Source organism: Vombatus ursinus, unplaced genomic scaffold (assembly GCF_900497805.2).
Source record: "Vombatus ursinus unplaced genomic scaffold, bare-nosed wombat genome assembly UNPS02004456.1, whole genome shotgun sequence".
Classification (NCBI taxonomy): domain Eukaryota; kingdom Metazoa; phylum Chordata; class Mammalia; order Diprotodontia; family Vombatidae; genus Vombatus; species Vombatus ursinus.
In genome coordinates this window covers 16,754-42,148 of record NW_020944234.1, presented here as the reverse complement: position 1 = coordinate 42,148, position 25,395 = coordinate 16,754, and the positions used below count along the sequence as shown (strand labels likewise).

Genomic DNA, 25,395 nt, shown 5'->3' with positions numbered 1-25,395 from the left:
TTTTTAGGCAATTGGGGTTAAGTGACTTGCCAAGGGTCACACAGCTAATAAGTGTTAAGTGTTTGGTCTGAGGCCTGATTTGAACTCAGGTCCTCCTGACTTCAGGGCCAGTGTTCTATCCACTGTGCAACCTACCTGCCCCCCAACTCTGCAACTTTTGTACATAATTGTTTTTAGCACAGAGAAGCTAAATGATTTGTCGTGGATCACATGTCTAGTGACATGTGACATATCTCAGAGAAAGGACCTGCACCCAGGTCTTAATTTCTCCAAGGCCAGTTCTTTAGCCATTATGCCACATGATCTGTCTAACTTAAAAGATAATAAATTGCTATACTACAAATATAACCCCAAATCCATGAACTTTCAGTGAATTATACTGAAACCAGAACATCATTAAAGACAAAACCATTGCCCAAATCCCTAAAATATAATATTGATTGAAACAATTTTAGGAATATTTTTAATTGATGTCACCATATCAATTCCCATAGTCTTCAATCTGCAGGGAATAAAATGCTCTTTAAATAAAGTGACCTAGTAGAAGAAATCAAAATCATGTAGAAAAAGAATCATTCTATCTTCTACTAAAGCAACAATGTTTGAGTGATCATAAAGAAGTTGAGTTTATACACCAATACTTAAGGCAGTAATTGTATAAACTTGAATAATAGTTTTCCAAATATTAAAATCAAAAAACAATGAACAATAAGTGCATTGTCCCAACATCATCTATATAAACTGTGGAATAGAGGATAAGGAGAATCAGAACAATGACAACAACATAGTGATTTATGGGCCGTATTAGGAATTGTCCTCTCCTACTGAAGGGGAATGGATTGGATGACTTTTCCATTGGTCTTAGGGTTATAGCTATTTTCCTTTGACACTAAGAGAAGACTATGCACTAGTGCAACATAATACAATATAACATGATATGTATTTGTGAAAAACCTCCTATGTGTTGAGAACCATGTTAAGTGCCAGAGCCCAGATACAAAGTTCAAATGAGAATCTTTCTTATCTAGTTTTGGAGAATTTAGTGATATAACCTTCACCATTTCCAGACTCAGGTGCCTGAAACCAAGTCATCTCCAAGGGGAGAAAGGGGTAACAATGGACCAGCAGGGAAGCTAATTGGATAGGAACAGTCTCATAGACCTATGAGAGGAGAGGCAAAATTCTGTACCCTTACTGAGTCATCATTGCTATATTTTTGTGTGTCCAAGGTCCCTGCCAAGAAATACAGGGAACAACTGATTCTCAACTACTTCTCATTCATCAAACCAACAATTTTCACTGTCCTTCACCGTATCTATTTCTGAGTGACCTCTTCACTTCAAGCTAAACATATGGTTTTAGACAACCATAAACATAAATAGTGTCATGTCTTCTTCACTTTCACTCACTTTGGACTTTGTGATTATGAAGATGTAAGGAGTAGAGACAATAACCATTCACCTTTTGGGATTCCTTTTTCCATTAGAATCAAATTTCCTTGTGACCCTGAGTATCCTGCCTTTGTCCCTCCCTCTATCTTCTATCTGACTATCACACTTCAATCCAAATCTCACTGTCTCTATCTTTCCTTTCACAAGTCCAACAATGACAATCAATGTTTCTGGTTCATTTTCCCAGACCTTATCATGTATCAGACTTACCAAATTCAGTCAAACCTCTACATTCTCTGAGATAAGAATCTGAACACTACAGTCAGGTTTTATTGAGATCAGCATATATTTTACTTTGAAGAAGGAGACTCCTGGGAATGGCTTCCATATAGGAATTCCTTGGAGCCTAGACCATATGAACAAAAAGTACACAAGTTCCTGGCAACTTGAGACCTCTGGCCACTGGGACAATCAATCTTCTTTGGTCGCCAGTTTCCCACAGAGACAGAAGAAATATCCAGGGGCTTTCACTCATTCTCTCCTTTCTCCCTTTCTCACTGTTTACTCCCTCCTATACTGTTACTTCTTCCTGTCTCCCTTTTTCTCACAGTACATTCATCTAAACAAATTGAGCCCTTCTCATATGTGTTTTATACAATAATTACATGTGAATGTGTCTTATGCCTAATATATTGTTTATTGTGTAAAGACTGAAGTCATGATTTGATGTATTTAATCCCTCCCAGAATAGCACTGTATATATTAGTGGTGTAAAAATCAAGTAGAAACAGGAGCCACTAAACTGTACATAAGGATCCCTGTGGGTTACATATTGACTTAGAAAACCATATGTTCATATCAGCTGTGTTTTATTGTTTTTTATTTATTTAGTTAAATATTTCCCAATTACATTTTAATCTGGTTCAGGTTGCATGAAATGTGGGTTGCTTGTTTGACACCAAGCTGTACATAGTATATGATTAGTAAATATTTGTTGAGTGAATGAATGAATCAAAATAGACCACCTTACTCTTGCACAGAGCGTGCTACGTTAGACTAATTATAGGAATTTAGAACTCTCCTGTCACAGATGATGACTTAATTAAAAAAAAAGACAGGAAAAAGGTGTCTATATTCAAATCATCAGAGAGAGGAGTGAAAAGAAAAAATGAAAGAAGTGGGGATATAATGAGAGGAGAAAAGAGGAGAAGATGGGAGGGAAGAATTGTTTTTTGAATTATTGCACTACCTGAAAACCACAATCAAAGAAAGACCCTGAAATCATATTTCAAGAAATTATCAAAGAAAACTGCCTTGATATTTTAGAACTACAAAGTAAAATAGAAATAGAAAGAATCTACTGAACACCTCCTGAAAGTGATCCCCAAATGAAAACTCCCAGGAATATTATACTCAAATTTCAGAGCTAGCAGGTCAATCCAAATATTGTACAGCCACCACCAGGATCTCACATGATTTAGTGGCTTCCATGTTAAAGCAATGAAGAGCTTGGAATATGATACTCTGGAGGGCAAAGGAGCTAGGATTACAACTAAGAAAACCCAGCAAAACTGAATGTAATCCTTCTGTAAGGAAATGGATATTTAATGAAATAGATGACTTTCACCCCTGTATTTTTTTTCTTTCCTCACTCACCACTTTGGTCACAATATCCCTCATTATATTCACATCCTTCTAGTAAATCTCTATGTGGTTGTTCCACCTGCTCTCAACACTGTCATTCATGGGGTTAGGACTAAACAGATTTGTGATAGAGTGATGACTATCTTCCTGAAAAGAAAGAGTGATGCTAACACAGGGGGAAAAACAGATGATCCCCCTTGGATTCATTCACTGAGGGATTCCAGTGAACTCTATGGTATAGTGGATAGAAAGCTGACTTAGAGTAAAGAAGAGCTGGCTCCAAATCCTGTTACAAACACTTATTCATTATTTTATCCTAGGTGAATAAAGTAACCTCTCTGAATTTCAGATTATTCAACTGTAGAACAATAATAGCACCTATCTCCTAAAGTTTATTGAGCATCAAATGAGACAATATAGTGTAATTTAAGCAATGAGAGAAAATTCTCAGTCCATTTGATGAGCTTGTTGGCAGGTGAGACTTTGGATCTTTCATAATAGTAGTAGTTAGGGTTTCTATGGCACTTTATGGTTTTCAAAGTGATTTATTTGATCCCCACAACAACCCTGGTAAGTAGGTGTTATTATTATCTCCATTTTACAGAGCTATTAAGTATGTAAGATCATATTTGAACACAAGTGTTTTTGACTCCAGGACTAGTGGCCTACCCACTCTACCATCTAGTTGACAACCCATATTGCTCTCCTTGTAGGATATAGACATGCTCATTGGCATTTTATTAAGAGGACAAAGACAACTTCTGATTAATACTAGTTACCAGGGCTGCCCAGAGTGATATGGTTGACTGAGATTCTTAAGAAGATGAATTTTTGTCTGAATAGCAGTGCCAAATGTGGCCTCATTTAAAAAAAAAAGACTAACATGCTGCTATCAGTCTTTTTTGGCTTTTTCTCTTGACTCTCTTATTTGGACTGTATTGATTTAGAGTAGATGAGATTTCTCCCTGAGCTCCAAGTGCACAGATTTCTCTGCTTTGGAACAAGAAGATGTCTGGTTTAGAGCAGAAGTATGTGGCAAGCTATATGTGTTTGTCCAAGTAGACTGAGAGGGAGCTCCAAGCCCTTAACTTCTGCCTTTCTTTTTCCTTTTTTGAGCATAGGTCAGAAACTGGAGAACAAAGACTATACTTTCTTAGCCCAAGTAATTAGAGCACTATCTGGGTAGTGGTGTAATAGCAATAATTCTTACTGAAGCACATAGGATGAACAAATATGTGCTTGTCCATGTGGCCTGAGAGGGGAGTTCATGGTCATTATTTCTGAATTTCCACCACCTGCATAAAGGAGAGGATATTTTGATTTCAGACATTGGACAATCCCATAGTATAGCCTTGCAGTTAAAAAAAATAGAGATTTCTTGAGCAGCACCAGACTTGAGGGAAACTTATGATTAAGTTTAAGTTCAAGTTCAAGAATTTGGGGGTTTAGCTTCTAAAATATACTGGATAAATAGATGGATGAGAGAGAGAGAGAGAAAGAGAGAGAGAGAGAGAGAGACTTGTTAAGCATTTCTATGTTACATGTAGTGAGCTAAATAATAGGGATACAAGTACAATTACACAAAATAGTCCCTACCTGCAAGAAGTTTATATTTTAATTAAGAAAGACAACACATAAAGGAGAGTAAGAATGTAGGGATGGGAGGGAGGGTACCTGCATATGGGCAAGACCAGCAAGGAGGAGGAAAAGAATGAAGAGCAGTCTTTATGTGTGACAGAAGGGGAGTTCCTGAGTAATACATTTACTTGAGACATAAGAGGGTTGTCCATGTGCCTCTATAGCTAGAAATATAGTATCAACAGGAATAAAGTGTTACTATGGAGAAACAAGAGATCATGATCTTGCCATGCCCTATTATTCATAGTACAGGTATACCCATAAGGGAATTTCTTTCTTGCAGCCCTAAGGTTTCTTTTTCTTCTGTGGGGAGCTATGGGTTATTGTGAATGTTTTATATATTTTGTATCTTTTTATGATATAACATAAGTTTGTGCATTTTACTTTTATATAGGATGAAATAAAGGCAAGTCTGTACCTTAATATATATTTGTTACCTTCAAATATATCTTTTACCTATGTCTGTGGAAACAGATACAATCTATATTTGGAGATATCCTGGAATAAATTCTGAAAGGATCCCAAATGAGTCAATAAGAATTGAGCATTTTTGGTATTAGTCCCTAAGCTCAGACCACATCAATATGACTACAGAGATTGTGGGGCTCTAGGCCAAGGCCATATATGTAAACATTAAAATGTTTTACAATCATTAAAGTGATACATAAATGTCAGGTACTGTAATGATTATGTTGAATATATTTCAACACAATAAAGATAGGAGAGATAAGAGGGATTGATGGTTTGTGAGAAATCATTTCTCCTATTTTAATGTATTCATATTCTGTCTTGAGAAACTATAAAACTTAAAACCCTGTTGTTCATGCTGAATGTTAAATTTGTTTAGAAAATATTTTTAAAATATTTTACTCACAACAACCTTGTAGTATTAGTATTATCAGTTCCATTTTATAGCTGACACTGAGTCTCAATAAGTAAATAACATAGCCTGAGTTACACAGTTAATAAATGGACTTCAAATTAAATCATACTTTTCACTGAAAAATTCCTGGAAAATGATAATATGTAATAATTCTACCCACCTAAGAATATGAGTCCTCTTCTGAAGAGTTTATTTTTTAGGAAGGTTTTATTCCTCTTAAGCAAATATCTCCTTACAACTTTTACCCACTGCTTCTTCTGCCTTCAGAGGTCAAACCAAACCATGCAATTCCTCTGCCATTCAGCAGTTTTTCAGGTATCATAGGAGAGTAGGGGTCCTTATCTTTCCAGCTACTTTGACTTATCCTCCCATGGTAAGTTTCCAATTCCCTCAGCATCCAATCTATATACACTCCATCTAGCCAGTGTCTTTCCCAAAATGCTAAGAACTGAAGTCTGTATTCCAAATATGATCTGGCCAGGGCTAAGTGCAGTAGGACATTCCCTCCTATATTATGGACATTTTTTTCTTTTAATATAAGCTAGGATTACATTTTCTTTCCATGTCCCACTATGGACTCATTTGCAATCCATTAAAACTTCTATGTCTTCTTCACATAAACATGTAAACACATTCCTCTATTTTGTTTTCTATAATTGCCTTTATCAAACCATGTATAAGGCTCACAATAAGTGCCATCCCATTAGATTTAGCCTGTAGTTATCTTTTGGTATTATAACAGAGCCATAACTAGGAAACCTTGCTTCTTGTACTGTATGGAATAGGGCACTACTGCTGTCAATGGAAACATAAGTATTGGGGAGCTGGTCAATACTAGCACTGGGACAATTGCTCCAGGAGAGGAGGTGGCTCACTCCAGAATCCAGAAAGTCATTACTTGTATGCATGTTAGAAGGGAGGTAATCTCTGGGATACAGTTTTAGGTAATAGGACCCTTCAGGTGGTAGTTTGAAGCAGAGGGATAACAATGTTATCCAGCAAAAAAACTTGAGAGCAAAGTGTGTGAGCACTGTTCTCTACAAGAGAAGAATAAGCAACTCCCGTGGGTAATCTGCAATCCTGTTTGCACACCTCTAGCTCCAGGGGGTTGCAAATCATAACCTTTTTCTTGTGGGATCACAGATTCTTTTATAAATCCCCACTTCTCTATGCTAATTATGATACTAATCAGATAGATAACTGCTGAGCATCTCATCATCCTTTCTGAGAGAAAGGACCCCAAAACCAAAGTCAAGACTGGTGAGTCTACTCCAGAAAAAGAGTTGGTATGTGCCTGGAGCCCCAGTCCTAATCATATTGAGGAAGTAAGGAAGAATGATGTGAGTAGATGAGAAGCTTAGGTGTGGGTAGGCAGGGGCAATGAGGTTGGGGAAGGAAACAAGGATAGGTAAGTAGACACAGATGTGAGTGAGGGTATACATATTCTCTTACACAGTGACAAAAAACACTTAGACACATACATAATGGTCATCACGCAGTTCTTGGGCAGGGGAAATGCTTGGTTATCAGATGCTCTGCCTACTCCTATTAAATATGTAGTTCATCTCCTTAAGATCTACTAGTATCCCACGTTCAATGAAGACCATGCCAAGTATTTTTGCTGGTCAATCTGTTACCCATTTATCCTTGGGTTTGTGAAACAAGCATAGACACTTACATGTTCATCCTTCTAATTTTTAACCCCCATTACCTCATAAGATCATGAAATTATAGGATTTAGAACTAGAAAGAACCTTAGAGCTCAAGGAGTCCAACAAAGGAACTCTGAAGTCCAGAGAAGAGCTATGCATTGCCCATGGTAATAGAAGAAGATGAAGAAGGACCTCTGAGTTGGAAGGGACCTCATGGATCACCTTGTTTAATTCATACTCAAATAAGAATTCACTATCCAAAATGTCTTACAAGTGTTTGCTCAAATACCTCCAATAAAAGAGGTCACCCATGACATCCCAGCAAAGACCTTTTTGTTTTTGGATGAATCAAATTGTTAGGAAACTTTTAAGTTCAATTTTCCTATCTGCAGCTTCCCTTAAGTCAGGCCAAGGTGACATTTGCTAATTTGGGGTACCATGTTAAATTTACTGAATTTTCCTGATATGTGGGCTGTAATTAATAAATATGAGTTGATTTCTTGGTTGACTGGTTGAAGCCCAATCCAGTCCCACAACATTCCTTAGGTACTTACTATGCGCAAGGCACTGGAGATATGAAGACAAGCTAAAACATTCCTCAAGCAGCATTCATTCTGCTAGCAGAAACCTGTCAGGGGATTGAGATTGGATATGTGATTCCATTGGCATAGCATCTTCACTACAATTTATAGCCTTAGAATGATGCTGATGGCACTGAGATTTGAAGTGACTTCTCTGGGGTCACAAAGCTAATGCTTATCAGGGGGAGGATTGATTTAATGCCTTTGTGGCTCTGAGGTCATCTCTCTACCTACTGTACCATAGTTCTTATTCTATCTACTATGACGTAGTGATATAAACTGATGCACAAAATAATTTCAGGAGCAGCAAGTATACATAGAAATATAAGAGAATCATCTTCCCCTGGGAGATGTCTTTTGAGCTGAACCATAAAGGAAACTAGAGTGGAGCCAAGGAGGCAGAATATACCAAATATGGACAAGGTGATGCAGTGGATGGAGCATGGAGTCCAGATTCAGGAAGAACTGAATTCAAATCCAGCCCAAGATACTTAATAGCTTTGTGTCTCTGGGTAAATCACTTAACCTTGCCTGCCTCAGTTTTTTTCAACTATAAAATGGAGATAATAATAGTAGCTACCTACTGGGGTTGTTGAGGGGATCAAATAAGATAATCTTTACGAAGTGTTTAGCACAGTGCCTGGTGATCATAATAAGAAGCACATAATACTTGCTTAATAAATGCTTGTTTCTTTCCTTCTCTGGAGAAAAACAAATGGGAGAGTTTGATAGGTATACAGAGATTATGTGAAGGGGAATGGTGTGAAAGAAGCTTAAAAGGCAGGCTGGAGCCAGATTGAAAAGGCTTTAAGAAGCTGAGAAGTTTGGGTTAGAAAGGCAATAAGGAGTGGTTAACATTTCTCCAGGAGGGGGAATCAGATAGTCAGAGATGGGCTTTATCTTCTATTAAACCACAGGCCTCAGAGACAAAGTGTCATTTGACAGAATTTCATTTGATATGCTCAGCGGTTTTCTTTGTTTTGATTAATTAACACATGGCTTCCTAACATTTCTGTCCTCCCCTAATCATACAGTCACCACAACCCCTTCCCTCACACATGTCTCCAAAGGAAAGTTAGTATTTTATTGGACTTTTCCATAGGTGTTGAAGAAAGCACTGTTAATAAATGATTATTATTTGTAGTTCAGGAGAGTTCAGATGAAAGGCACAGGACCACAGAAAGACTGCTGTGCAACCTTAATTGATAGTCACAAAAGGAGTAGGAGAACAGCTGCTAGCAGGGACAAATTCAGTATGTGATCCCCATGCTTGCAATGGGGCAGCACAATGGGATGGGAGGAGGGAGGTGTGGGGAGGGGAGCAATTGCCCATGCTCCAATCCAAAGCCTAGGGCCCTTTCCATCTCAAAATTATTCATTATCTGAGACATAGGCACAGTATGATACCATTAGGAGATTTCCCTTTTAGAACCTGTAAAGTGAAGATATTTTCTGGATTATCTAATAAGGACTGAGGAGAATTTTTTTAAACAGATGACATTGTACTGATAGATATATTTCTAAACTTAGCACCTCCTCTTTTAAAGGAGAACAGAATGGCCTCATCCTCCTGGTCCATCCTGACAGGAATCAACATCTGCCTTGGTGAAGGTAAAGGACAAGAGATTCTTCTCTGTCCGCCAAACCTGCCTACTGCCCTCATGGATAAAACAATGCATGAACCACCATCCTCACATTCTCACATTCTCACATTCTCACATTCTCTCTCTCTCTCTCTCTCTCTCTCTCTCTCTCTCTCTCTTTCTCCCTCTCCCTCTCTCTCTCTCCATATATATATCTATATACATATCTATATCTATATATATCTATATACACAGATATATAGATAGATAGATAGATAGATAGATAGATATAGATATATATATATATTTCTGTCAGTCTAACATGTATAAAAATGAGATATCACTTTTTTGGTTCATTACTTTTTTATTGTGTCACAGACAAAGTTTTTGAGTGTTTTGACCCTAACTCTATTTTAACAAGTATATGAACAATTCATATTGTATATATTTGGGCATGCAACAACCAATTAAGATAGTATAAATATCTACCAAAGGAACCATGTTGAGAATTTTATAGGAGGGAGATATTGAAGAAGATTCCATTTGGGAAATGGCACAGTCTTTTAAATGAACCCAAGACTCAGATATTTATTTAACTGTGTAGACTGTGGGTAAGTCACTGATACCTTTGTCTGCCTTAGTTTCCTCACCTTTCTAGGGTTACTGTGAGAATAAAATGAAATAATACTTGTAAAGAACCTTGCAAAACAAAGAGCTATATAATTTTTATTATCAATTACTAAACATGAAATATATCTCTTGTTGATTAATCACTTAGCACTAAACCCCTACCCCACCTTATGAAATAGCATTTATGTAATAAATCAGAGAAACTTTTTTGCTATAAGCTTTTTCTCATCTTTCTCTTTCTATTTCACCCCCTGCCTATCTTCAAGGTTTACATAAACACAATCACTGTCACTGCTATGATTTATTAACAATATAACCAACAATAAAACAAAGACATAAGTGAATATTTGTAATATGTCAACTGTAAGAAAGATTAAAGCCAAAGTCACCTTTAATCATTACTACAACTAATAACTTCTTAATTCTGGAAATACTGCCACCTTTTAGTCCTCTCAGGATATTAATTACAATTTGTTCTCAAGGATTCTTTTGATATTGCTTTCCAAGATGGGGTTAGATACGATTCTCTCAGTACATAAGTTCTCTTAGTCCTTTTTCCTATTCTTTCTTCAGCAGATAGAGTGAATGGTCACAAATTCATGATGGTTAAACTCTCAGTCTATGCACAGATTTCTTGTCTAACAAAAGATAAACTGTCACTATCTGAGATTTCATTTCCTTTGAAAGAAACTGTAACAGCATCTCCCCTGTGGGAGGCTAATAGCCTCTGTGGAAGAGACTATTCAAACTCATGTGGCAGAAGTATAACTCCGTAAGAATATCAGAATTATCTTTCCATGCCACACAAATCTTCTATGCATCTTGTTATGGATACTATATGTATAAATATCCTCTTCTCAAACATAATGTAATCTTCTTCAAGTAAGGGATTATTTAACTTTGCTCTTTATATCTCAGGTGCTTAGTAAGGTGCCTGGTATATAGTAGGCACTTCATAAATTCTTGTTGATCTATTGTATTCTCTTGAGAATTAAGAGTACACAAGGTTAGTTTGTGAGCTGCCACAGCTATTCATCGTGATATATTTCTTGAACTTTACGGATGTATCCCAAAAGAATCTAAGTTTCCTTACAAGTTCTCCTTGTATGAGAAGATTCATTAAAATAGTAACCTTTGGGTCTGCACCTCTAATTTCATCAATCTTCAGAATTCCCAGTGTGGAAACTCCCCTCACTAATGCAAACTGACAGCTTGTCTTTCACTTATACTCTTAGTTTGGGAAGCTCTGATAGATTAAGATACGTGACTATGGTCACGTTGCTAGTATGTATCATAGAGAGAACTTTAACTCTGATCTTCTGACTCCAAGGTCAGACCTTTATCCACTGTACTACACTATTACCTCTCTGCTTGTGCATGTTTGCTTATAATCTATTAAGATAAATACATAGATTATTTATGAAATAACTATGTTTTATTTGTATTTCTACAGGGTAATAATTGCAAAGGGCCAAGTCTCTTCACAGGGATGGATATTCTATATTTGATAAGCAAAATTTCCAGCCTCCTCTAAAAATGCCTCCTTTCAATGACACTGAATTCTACCCCATCTACTTCTTGCTACTAGGGATCCCAGGCCTGGAACATTTCCACATCTGGATTGGATTCCCCTTCTGTTTTGCTTACCTGGTTGCAATCATGGGTAATATCATTATTCTTTTAGTGATCAAGAGTGAACATAGCCTTCATGAGCCCATGTTCTATTTCCTGGCTATGTTGGCCACTATTGACTTGGGTTTATCAACAGCCACCATTCCCAAGATGTTAGGTATATTCTGGTTTAGTTTAAGAGAGATCATTTTTGCAAGCTGTCTCACACAGATGTTCTGTATCCATATGTTCACAGCCATGGAGACCATTGTGCTTGTGGTCATGGCCTTTGATCGTTATGTGGCCATCTACTACCCACTTCAGTACAGTATGATACTCACAAATAAGATTATTGGCATTATAGCAGTGTTAGCTATTTTGAGGAGTTTGTTAATGGTGGCTCCACTGGTGTTTTTCCTCCTGCGGTTACCTTTCTGTGGGCATCACATCATTCCTCATACCTACTGTGAGCATATGGGCATTGCCCGGTTGGCTTGTGCTAGTATCAGAGTCAACAGCATATTTGGGTTGGTGGATATTTCTATACTATTTTTGGATGTGGTCCTGATTGCAATATCCTATGCCTTGATCCTCTGGGCTGTCTTCCGACTCCCTTCCTGGGATGCCCGTTTCAAAGCCCTCAACACTTGTGGTTCTCATATCTGTGTCATCTTAGCTTTCTATTCTCCAGCACTTTTTTCCTTCCTTACCCATCGGTTTGGCAAGAATGTTCCTCAATACATCCATATACTCTTGGCCAATCTGTACGTGGTCATACCCCCTAGCCTCAACCCTATAATCTATGGAGTTAGAACCAAGCAGATTCGTGAGAGAGTATTTAGAATTTTCAGGAAAGATTCACCATGAACAGAGATAAGGGGGGAAAAAGCCTTCCTATTTTTCTATCTAGTTTCACTGATTTGAAGCCCTCCCCTCTGTGATTTCCCTATATACCACAGCAAAACTAATAGTCCTAACACAAAATTTAATATATAACTAGCTTTCTCAATATTTTTTCAGTAGTTTTGTATTTAATTAGGTCTATTCTTCTTTGACAGGCTTTCACGGTCTCTCCTATTATCCTACTTATTGAACTAATTTTATATTCCTAATAAAAACAAAGCATACTTTAGTGAAGCCTGCTATATTGACTGGGTTACAAAAGTGAATAAAGTGATATTTGCAATATATTTTTTCCAACTAGCAAAAATGTATTTTACTTCCCTCTTGCTCCACCCCATCTGTGGAAAAACAAAACAAAACAAAACAAAAATGAAAAACAGCAACAAAATCTTCCTAACAAATGTACATAAAACAGATTGTTGAATTTTTCATATTCAAAAAATATGTCTTATTCTGCACTCTGAATCCATGTCCTCTCTCTCAAATGATGGGAATCATGCTTCATCATCTCTCTTCTGGTAGTGTGATTGGTCTTTTTTTAAATCAATGTTCCTAAGTCTTTCAAAGTTATTTCAAAGTTATTCCAACAATGTTTTAATGTATAAATTGTTCTCCTGGTTCTGTTCGCTTCACTCTATATCCATTCATAAATCTTCCCAGGTTTCTTTAAAACTATCATTTTTGTTATTTCTGACAGCACAATAATTTTCCATTATATTAATTTACTATGAATTTTATGTTCATTCCCCATTCATGATACCCACCTTAGTTGCCAATTCTTTTTAATTATAAAAATAATGAGTATAAATATTTTGTACATGTAAGTCTTTTCTGTTTGTTTTGATATCACTAGAATATAGGTATGGTAGTAGAAATGTTGGGCCAAACAACTTAGTAACTTTTGAATATAGTTCCAAATTAATTTCCACAATGGCTAGATGAATTCACAGCTCCACCAACAGTGCATATATGTATTGATAGTAAAGGACTCGTATGTATAAAAATATTTATAGCCGCTCTTTTTGTGGTGGCAAAGAATTGGAAATCAAGGGGATGCCCATCAATTGGGGAATGGCTCCACAAGCTGGGACATATGATTGTGAGGGAATTCTATTGTACTATAAGAAATGATGAGTAGGAGAGTTTCAGAAAAACCTGGGAATACTTATATGAACTGATGCAAGATGAAGTGAGTAGAACCAGGAAAACATTGTACATAGTAGCAACAATATGGTTACAATGATCAAATGTTAAAGATTTAGGTATCCTAATCTGTACAATAATCCTTGACAATTTTAAAGAACCCATGATGAAAAACGTTGTCCACTTCCAGAGAGATCTGATGAGCTTTGAGTTCAGTTTGAATCATAACTTTTTTCACTTTCTTTATGTTTCTTGTTTCTTATTGTCTTTTTTTTTTGCAACATGGCTAATATGGAAATATGTTTTACATGACTTCACCTGTATAAGTGATATCATATTCCTTGCCTTCTCAATATCTGCAGGAGGGGTAGGAAAGAAGGAGAGAAATTGAAACTTAATTTTTTAAATTTAGACCAAAAATAAATAAAAGAGTAAAAAAGGGGAAAAATGAAATGGCTCATAAATAAAAAAGAGAATTCAACAAACAAAATGTTTAGAGAGATTTTACAAAGGATTGTGTTTAATTCCTTAATTGAGAGAGGGAAAAACAGTAGAAGAATTAGATGAATAGAGGTAAGAAATTAATAAATAGAACTCCAGAAATAGAGAAACTGGTTGTGGTGGTGATGAGGGGGGAGGGGAAGAGATCTAAAGGACTAGCTTCTTTAGGTAGATTGAGCAAAAATAATGACAAAAAAAATTCTTATGTAGAAGAGTTAAATGCCTACTATGTGCCAGATACTGCCCTAAGTGCTAGGGATAGAAGGTAACACACACACACACACACACACACACCTGTTCTATAGGCCCTCATAGCTTAACGGGAGCAACAACAGGAAAACAACTATGAACAAACAAGATATAACAATACAAATCATAGATATAGACATAGACATTATTATAGATGAGGATGACATTGATATATAAAGGGTAAGTTAAATTTAATTTCAGAGGGGATGCACTAGCATCAAGGGTAATCAAGAGAGGGACCAGGTAATGAAAGGCTTTAAAAGCAAAAATATTTAAACTTGATCATAGAAGTACTCAGGAATCAATGGATTTGACTGAATATGGAGATGCCATGGTAAATCTTTTGTTTTAGAAAGATCAATGTGCCAACTGAGTGGAGGATGGGTACACTCAGTGCCTGGCACATGTGATTCACTTAATAATTGATTTTTGATCAATTTTTGATCAATTGGAGTGAAGAAGACTGAAGGCAGGAAGACTAGTGAGTTATTGCAATAGTCCTGGTACGAGGCGAGGAAGGCCTGAAAAAGATTAGTGGCACTGTCAGAAGAGAGAAAGTGTAAATGAGAGATGTTACAAAGGGGAAAATGGAAGGACATGGAAAGAGATTGGAAAGGGAGGAGGAAAGAGAGCAGTGGGGAGTTGGTTTCAGGTCTGAGTGGCTGAATGTTGGTTTCCTCAATGGTACTAGGAAAGGTGGGAGGAGGGGAGTGTTTGAGGGAAAGATAATGAGTTTAATTTCAAACACATTGAATTTTAATGTGTCTATGGGACATAGCAAGATGTCCAGTATGAATTTGAAGATACAATGTTGGAGATTAGGAGAGAAATTAGAGCTAGACAAATAATCTGAGAATTACTTTTACAGAAATGTAAATGGAACCCACAGGATTTAATGATATTACCAAGGAAAAGAGTATGAAGGGAGAAGAAAAGTAGACCATGGACAGAGCCTTGGGGCTCTGGTTAGCATCCATGGTTAGCAGGCTTGGCCAGTGAAGCAGACTGAAAAGGAGCAGTCTATCAGGCAGGAGAATGAGGAGATAGCAGTGTCACCGAAAAACCTAGAGAGAAGAAAGCATCAAGAAGAAGGTGATCAACACTGTCAAGAGTGGAGGGGTCAAAAGGAACCAAAAATAATAATTCAGGGGGAAAAGTCTATATTACAAAAAATGGAGAAAAGCATGAACTTAACTCTCATACCTTTACATGTTCAAACATTCAACAATTCAAGAAAATAAAAAAATAGCAAATAAAATAAAAAATAAAAAGAAAACCCCACAATAACTTGTTTACTAGAAGCACAGCAGAAAAGCTAAGAGATAGGCAGAAGAAAAATGATGGACCAGCACAAAATTTGTTACACATCAGATTGCTTTAGTTCAGTTGCTTTAGACATGTCCAACTTTTTGTGCATCAGATAGATTCCACCAAAAGCAAAAGTTGCAAAAATATAATAAAACAGAAACAAAAGTTCACAACAAGCAAAAGCATAAAAAATGAAACTACACAATACTGAAAGGAAACAAAGTAAAAAAATATATCAATATTAAACATGTTCTCCAAATGCTTTAGCATCTAAATTCAAAAGGGAAAAATTAATTGAAATACAAAAAGACATATACAGTAATAGGATAATAGCAGAAGAATTTAGTACCCATTTCTCAGTTTGGGACATACCTAACAGAAAGATAAACAAAGGTAAAAAATTATAATTAAACAAATTGATAGAGAAACAAGGTAAAATTATTATGGCATTTCATAAATGGAACTTTTAAAGCATATATGTATTTCTTGGCCTTACATGGACTCTTTAAAATAAAAGTTGACCACATATTAGAACATAGAAATATTGCAAGAAATTATAAAATGCAGGAATAGTAAATAGGTGTTAGAAACCACATCACAATAAAAATTGCGGTTAGTTCAAAGAGCATAAATACCTACTTGCCCCAATAATAATAGAATTCAGTGGCTTAAGGTTTATAAAATGTGCTTCAATAGTATTGCATGTTATGCTAACAACAACCCAGAGGGTTTTAGATGCTATTATTATCCTCACTTTCAGATGAAGCTACTGAGGCAGAGTTAAATGACTTGCTCAAAGCCCCACAGCAAGTACATGCCTGAGGTCAAATTTTAACTCAAGTCTTCCTGACTCCATATCCAGTGTTCTATCAACTACACAAACTAATTGAGTGGGTCAAAGAACAAATTATGGAAACATTGAATAATTATGTGGAAAAAATGACAATGACAAAGAAACCAAAATTTCTGGGATATTTCAGACATTTACCAGCTATGTGACCCTGGGCAATTCAACCCTGTTTGCCTCAGTTTCCTCATCTATTAAATGAACTGGAGAAGAAAATGGCAAACCACTGTACTGTCTTTGCCATGAAAACCCTAAATATGGTCACAAGGAGTTGGAAATAACTGAAAATGACTGAACAACAACAGCAACAAAAGGTCTCGTTGGAAAAATTGTATCCCTAAAACCTTATATTAACAAAATAGAATAATAGAGGATTAATGATTTTAATGTGCATTTTAAAAACAGGAAATGCAACAAATGAACTACTAAAAATAAACACAATAGGAGACACTGAAAATTAGAAGAGACATGGATAAACCAGAAACTAAATAGACCGTAAAAATAATAAACAAAACTAAAAGCTGCTTCTTTGAGAAAACTAAGAGAATTTATAAATCATTATCCCATCTGATTAAAAAAGAGATTGCAGAAAACCAAATCAACACATTAGCAAATGAGCAAGTTGGAATCATAACAAAATCAGAAATAATACAGAAACTACTTTTCACAGTTTTATGCTAAGAAAAATGAGAACAAAAAAGAGAGGAACTCCTTTAAAAAATGAAAATCAAACTCTCTTAGGAATATGTTACAAAACTTGATAAAATATAAGTTTGTAAATGGAAAGAGAAATCAAAAAACAATCACAAAACAATTTTCAAAATTACAAAGAATAAGCATGGAAGAATAACCAAGGAAGATGTATGAGAAGATAATCCCATCTTTTGCATGAAGTGTGGAACATTGCAATTATTTTCATGCTTAGTTTTTTTGTTTTGATTGGGTTTGCTGGTTTTTCTCTTCTTCCTCTTTAAAAAAAATATTTGTTGGTCAAAAGATATGAAAAGGCAGTTTTTAGAGGAAGAAATACATAGCTATTTTAAAATATATTCTGCTATCAATAATTAGAAAAGTAGAAATAAATAATTTGAAATTTCTCCCTTATACTAAGGAGCGGCAAAGTTTATAAAAATGGGGAAAATAACTGCTGGAGAGGTTGTGGGGAAACAGGTATATTAATGTCTTTTTAGTAGAGCTGTGAATTGGTTCCATCATTTTGAAAGTGATTTATTACTATTTCCAAAAAAGCTATTATATGTGCATACCCTTTGACTTACTAGATCTATATTCCTAAGTGATCAGAGAAAGAGGAAGAGGACTTATTTGTACAAATCTCTAGAGACTCTTTTTTTGTGGTAGCAAAGATTAGAAACTGAGGGAGTGCCCTTCAGTTATGGGATGGATGAAAAAGTTATATGGATGTGGTAGAATACTACTGTCTATAAGAAACGATGAAGGGGACTGTTTCACATAAGACTTGGAATATTTGAACTGATTCAGTGAGGTGAGCAGAATCAAAAGGAGAATTTGTACAATAACAACAATATTTTAAAGATAAACAACTTTGAAAGATTTGGGAACTCTGATTGACACATTGACCAACCACAATTCCAAAGGACTCATGATAAAACATGCTTCTCATCTACTGATAGAGAAGTTACAAACTCAGACTACAAATTGCTGTATGTTTTCTAGGACATAGCTAAAGGGGGAGTATGTTTTGCTTGATTATACAAATGTTTGTAATAGTGGTTTTGTTTGCTTGATTTCTCAGTGGGAAGGATGGGGAGAGTTAGGGAAGGGTAAAGAGGGCAGCTCTTCATTTGAAACTAAAATAAAAATTAAATTAATATTTATATGGGATAATATTCTGGTAGGGTGAGAAAGTGGGATACTGGGAAAAATTCTGTTGATTTAAAAAAAACCAAAAATATCAATTTACATTTTAAACACTCCTATTGAAGCTGGTTACTGTGGTGACAAAGACAAAAATAGTCCTTGCCCTCCAGAAGCTTATGTTCTACTAAGGAGAAATAATATCCACAAATAAATGAATGAATATTTGTAATCCTTCACTTCGTTTAAGTCCCAGCTAGCAGCCTTCTCAAATAAGTCAGGAGTGAAATAAGGATGTCTGTTATCCTCACTATTATTTAGTTATAGTATTTAGTTATATTATTTAATATTATTATGTGATATTAATATTGATTGTAATATCAATATGTGATTTCACATATGTAATTGATATCACATTTATTGCCTCCTATTATTTAAAATTGTACTAGAAATGCTAGCTGTAAGCAATAAGAATGAGTGGTTGAGAATAATTTGTTCCATTGGCCACAAAGGTGGCTTAAGCAAGTACTGTGGAGTGCCTAGAGCTTGCTCAGACACCAAGGTCATTCATTACACCCTGGGTTATTGCTAGTCATTCTGACTTTTGTCATGCCATTGGACTTGGATGAGAAGACTCAGAGAGAGGGAGGCTGCTGGATTTGTGCAACTTTACCACACTTAAATCCAATTTATGTGCAAATCATAATGACATCTGTGATGTCACTGGTTCTCTTTGAAAATGAAGCATGAACTACAACATAACTATAAGGCAAGAAAAAGAAATAAAGGAAAGTAGGAAATGGGAAAAACAAAACTATCACTCTTTGCAGACACTATGATGGTATACTTAGAGAATCCTAGAGAATCAACTAAAACTAGTTGAAACAATTAACAGCTTTAGCAGAATTGCAGGATATAAAACATATTCACACAAATCATCAGTATTTCTACATATTACCAACAAAGTCTAGCAGGAAGAGACAGAAAAAAATTCAATTTAAAATAACTACAGACAATATAAAATACTCAGGAGTCTACCTGCCAAGACAAACCCAAAAAAGAGGATCATGAGGAACAAAATGGATAATTTTGATTACATTAAATTACACAGTTTTTGCAAAAACAAAACTAATGCAACTAAGATTAGAAGGAAAGTAAGTAACTGGAAAAAATTAGAACAAGTTTCTCTAATAAAGGCCTTATTTCTCAAATATATGGAGAACTGAGTCCAATTTATAAAAAAATGAGTTATTCCCCAATTGATAAATGGTCAAAGGATATGAGCAGGTAGCTTTCAGAATAAGAAATCAAAGCTGTCTTTAATAATATAGAAAAAATTGCTTGAAATCACTTTTCATTGGATATTCAGTAGTTCATTCATGTCTGACTCTTTGTGACCCCATGGATCATAGCTCAAAGACCCTTCTACCTTCCACTATCCTTAAAGTCTGTCCATGTTCATGGTTTCCATGACATCATCTATCCATCTCATCTTTTTCATCACATGGCCAAATTATTTAAGCTTCAGCTTCAGTATTTGACCTTGCAGGGAATAAATAACCTGAATTATTTTTTAAGTATTGATTGACTGTATCTTCTTGCTGTCCAAAGGACTCACAAATGTATTCTACAGTACCATAATTCAAAAGTGATGATTCTGCAACACTCAGTTTTTTTTAGTCTAATTCTCACAGTCATACATTACTATTCGAAAAATCATAGCTTTGATTCTATGGACCTTTATCAGAAATGCAACATGTCTGCTTTTTAGTATGCTGTCCAGATTTGCCATAGCTTTCTTTCCAAGGAGCAAGCATTTTTAATTTCATGGCTGTAATTACCATCTGTAGTGATCTTTGAGCCCAAGAATATAAAATCTAACACTGCTTCCATTTCTTCTCTCTCTCTTTGCCAGGAAGTGGTGAGACTAGTTATCAAGATCTCAGTTTTTTTTTAATGTTAAGGTTCAAGCTAGTCTTAACACTCTCTTTTATACTCATTAAGAAGCTTCTTAATTCCTCTTCACTTTCTGCCATCAGAGTGGTATCATCTGCATAGATCAGATTGTTGATATATCTCCTGGAAAACTTCATTCCAGCTTTTGATTCATTCAGTCTGGCATTTTGCCAGCTGTACTCTGCATATAAGTTAAATAATTAAGGTGACAATATATAGCCTTATTGTACTCCTTTTCCAACCTTAAACCAATCAGTTGTCCCATGTTCAGCTCTAACTGTTGCTTCTTGGCTCACATATAGGTTCCTCAGGAGATAAAGAAAATCATCTGGTACTCCTATGTCTTTGAGGACTTGCCATATTTTGTTGTGATCCTCTCCAGCTCATTTTACAAATGAGAAACTGGGGCAGAGTTAAGTGACTTGCCCAGGGTGACACAGCTAGTGCCTGAGTCTTGATTTGAACACAAGAAGATGATTCTTTCTGACTTCAATCCTGACACTTTATTCATTATGCCACCCAGCAACTCCACTATTGATTATAGACATGCAAATTAAAATATCTCTGAGGTACCATCTCATAAACTGGCTAACATGACAGAAAAGTAAAATGACAAGTGGTGGAAGGGATGTGGAAAACTGGGATGCTAATGCACTATTGGTGGAGTTGTGAACTGGTCCAATCATTCTGGAGAACAATTTGGAACTGTGCACAAAAGGGCTACAAAACTGCATACCCATTGACCCATAAATACCACCACTAAGTGTGTATCTCAAAGAAATCAAAGAAGAAAAAAAGCACCTATTTATTAAAAAAGATATAACAGCCCTTTTGGTGGTACCAAAGAATTGAAAATTGAGGGATGCCCATCATTTGGGAATATTGAGCAGAATGGTTTTATAGAAACTTAGAAAGACTAATATGAACTGATGCAAAGCAAAGTGAGCATAACCATGAGAATAGGGTACACAGTAACAATAATACTGTATGATGTTCAATTATAAATGAATTAGCTATTCTGATTAAGACAATGATCCAAGACAATTCTGAATGGCTTATAATGAAAAATGCTATCTACTTCCAGAGAATCAACTGATAGAGTCTGAATGCAAATTGAAGCACAATTTTTTTACTCTTTATTTTTCTTGCTTTTTTGAAACATAGCTAATATGAAAACATGTTCTTTGTGATTTCACATGTGTAATTGATATCACATTTATTGCCTTCTAAATGGATGGGGAAGAGACAGGATAGAAAGAGAATTCAGAACTCAATTAAAAAAGAATGCTAAAATAAATAGCTACTAATAATTGTACTACTAATTTCACAATTCATTGTGAGAAATGCACTTTATAAAACATAAAGCAATATAGAAATGTCTAGTATTATAGGTGTGATTGTTTTTATATAAACATTTAAAAACATAAAAAGACAGTGTATTAGTAAGTTCCATGTTGGAGACACAAATAATAATTATTGAAAAGAGATCAGACAAGGGAAGGTTAATTTGAATTGGATCAAGTTGGAAACTTTATAGAGGAAGAAAGATTTCAGTAGGGCTTTGAAAGATGGCTAAGTTGTGGATAGGTACACATCTAAGTAGCTGTAATATTTATATCACTAGTTATGGTGCTGACAAGAAAAAAATTTGTTTTAAAAAGTAGAAAGGAGAAGGACTTAGAGCTACCACATATAAAACTATACTACAAAGCAAGAGTCATAAAAAAAATCATCAGCAAAAAATAGAAAAATCAATCAGTGAAACAAATTACATATACAGAATACAGAAATTAACAAAAATAGTAGCATAATGTTTCAGAAATCTAAATACTGTAATTCCTTGGATAAGGACTCAATATATGATAAAATTGGTGTAAAAGCTGGAAATCAGTCTGGCAGAAAGTAGGAGTATACCATGATCTCATAACATACACTACAATGAGCTCTAAATGAGAATATGACCCAGATGTGAGAGCACCCATCATAAACAAAACTTTTAGAGAGGAAGTGTTCATGACTAGGCAAGAGATGGAGAGCTTCATGGAAGATGAAATGGATATTTTTCATTATATAACTTTGAAAATACTCTTAAATAAGCAAAATGAATGCAGTTTAAATAAGGAGGAACTTATTATCTAGGTGAAAAATCATTGCAGCAAGTTTTTATGATAATGATCTGCTATCCAAATTATGTATGGAAATTATTCTAACTATATAAGTATGACATTGAATTTGACATATAACTACCATTTGATAATAACAGATCACTGGTGACCTTTAACATGTCAGTTTCAGAAGTTTTTCATTCATAAACCTTTTTTCTAGAGTTCAGGCACAGGTACTGGAGACAACTCTAATCAGCTTACAAAAGCAATTTTTTAAATTTTCAGTGTGAACATTTACACCTCAGAAATTGGCAAAAGCAAAAAACCAAGCTTGATTTATTGTTTCATTGATTGTCTAGACTTAGGAAAGTAATATAAAAATAATTAGAATTCAGAGTAAACTTAAATTTGCATCATATTTTTGGAGAACCAGCTGTTAAACATCTGCCAGCACACCTTTGGTTCAGTGATGAACTGTGCCAAATTCATTTTGGTGAATATGAGCTCCCCGAAGGTAGGGCCTTTGTATCCCTATCACTTACAACAGTGCTCAATGTAAGATATAATATTAATATAATATTACATTAATATGTTCAATTAAGCTTATTGACTAACTGACTGGACAGGAAAATGTCTGCTCAAAATTATAAAGTCCTAGAACTATATTGCAGTGGGAGGAGAGAAAGCGGAGGTCAGTCAACCAGTCACCAAGCATTTCTTAAGTACCCACCATCATACTACAGCAAGATCCTATGATAACTTCTTGAAATAGTGAGTGTAGATTACTTTTGAAGAAATTTTGTAGTAAAAGAATGAAAAAAAATGAGCCCAACTCTAAAGGTTAGCAAGCCAATAAGGAGGTATTTTTAAGACGATTGAGACTTGCATATGTTTGGAAACAGTATGGAAGAAGACAGTGAGGAAGGAGAGATGGATAATACAGATGAGAGAGAAATTATTTCCATGATGAGGCATTACTTTTGGAGGATGGAAGGAATAGGATCAAGGTTTTAGGTGGATAAAGTTTTTCACTAGAATGAAGGAAATTAACAGAAAATAGGTAGGACAGAAAGATAATAGTGATATTCAGTCATCTCTAACCTCTGTTTAGGGAGCATGGCATCTAGAGGGAATTACTCAGCTCAATAAACCTGTCTATGACTCTAAGCCTGAGAGATTATATTTCCCTTCCATGGAGACTGAAGCTCCAGCATAAACCTTAACTCTCTGCCACTGGTGAGCAGAGTATAGAGCTCTGACAGACATGCAACAGGAACTGTTCAGTATCATTTATGAGAGGGAATCAAAGGCTATGGTGAATCTGATCTGACCACGGTTAGAATGGGACAAAAAGAAAAGAACTCAGACTCATGCTATTTAGAAGAGAGAAGAAGAGGAGAGGGAAAAAGCAGATGTCAAACACAGAGGGAATGAAAGACAAGGGGAAAATAGATCAGAAGAATATGCTCATAAATCCACGCCAACAAATTGACTCTTCTTAAATCTGAGCTTCTGATATCCTGTTCTTGGTGTTCCCTTCCTCATTCTAAAATGGAGTCCCATTGTCTTTCAAGGGAATTTTTGTTCCCATTCCACCATGAATTATTTGTTATTGGTCAGAATTAAATACTGAAAAACAGATTTTCCCAAAATGAAGAATAATAGAAAGACTTGATGTGATTCAGGATAGAAGCCCAGGTTTTCTAATGATATTCCTTGGAAGTGGCTATCAACTCTTGTAAGTATTACAGGGCCTTGTGCATCAGCTCCTGAAAATCCACTTGGAGAGAATAGGTCAAACATTGGCTCAGGGACCATATTACTGTATGTATGTATGTATGAATGAATGCATGTATGTACGTATTTTAAAATCTCTGAGCTTAAGAGCTGGGACTTTAGAGATCAATTTATAAAGTGATGCTTCTAAACGCATACCTGACCAAGTCATGCTCCTGCTCAATGAAATCTACTGGCTCCTTATGACTTTAAGCTCAAATAGAAGCTCCTTTGTTTGGCCCTAGAAGTGTTTCAAAATCTGACTGCAGGCTACCTTTCTAGCCCTTGTTATATTAATCATCTATCTTGAAGCATGATATAGCCTAGCCAACTAGCCTTCTGGCAGTTTCTTAGAAATTACCTCCCTATCACCACCATCATTTCCTGCACAGGCAATGCCCATACCTGCAATGCACTTCCTCCTCAATTACTTCTCTTAGAACCCTTTGTTATTTACTAAGTTCAGCTAAACACCACTCATTTCCTACTTTCAGACTTTGCTCAGCCCCTGGGGTGAATGAAGCGCTCCAAATCATCTTCTGCGTATTTTGCATATATTGTAATTGTAAATATATTATCTCCTGCTGGGGAATGGGAACTCCCAGAAGTCAAGCAGCTCTTTGTTGTCTGCACTATTTATCTCCAGTACCTAGTCTGGTCCATAACAGTGGCAATCAATGCTTGTTAGTTGATGAATTGGCCTGGCTATGGACTAGAACTAGAATAAATTTTATGTGATAAGGAGTCTTCCTTATTTATGCAAAAGTAAAGGTCATCACCCACCTATCTGTAACTCCTTTATCTGGAGTCTGTATAAACATGGTGTCTAAATGATTTCCTCTGTCATAAATTAAATGTAGCATCCTATGGAGCAAGTAAATGCAGGAGCCTTACTTATGGTCCTTCTGTTTCCAAGGGTTCCTTAAAACCACCTTTTGCTACATAGCGATCAGCCAGGTAGAGGCCTCAGAGAAGGAAAGGATATAAGGAAAGGTGAGTGACTTAAGGACTATGATTCCTTCCTCTGTGTTGGAATGAATTGGCTTTAAATATTTACTTATTTTTTTTAGATTTTTGTCTCAGTAAGAGGAGCAGTACAGAGATCTTTTTCTGGGAAGAAGTATCTATTTGTATTGATGAGAGCTGACAACAATCTGT

At 35.7% G+C, this 25,395-nt stretch overlaps 1 protein-coding gene across 1 annotated transcript; it reads left to right on the top strand.

Annotated features, from left to right (window-relative positions):
• Window positions 1-11,499: 11,499 nt before the first annotated feature.
• LOC114023831 (olfactory receptor 52E8-like) lies at window positions 11,500-12,480 on the top strand. Its single transcript, XM_027836625.1, has one exon. The coding sequence runs from the start codon at window positions 11,539-11,541 to the stop codon at window positions 12,478-12,480; it is 942 nt and encodes a 313-aa protein (XP_027692426.1). The 5' UTR covers window positions 11,500-11,538.
• The last annotated feature ends 12,915 nt before the right edge of the window (window positions 12,481-25,395 follow it).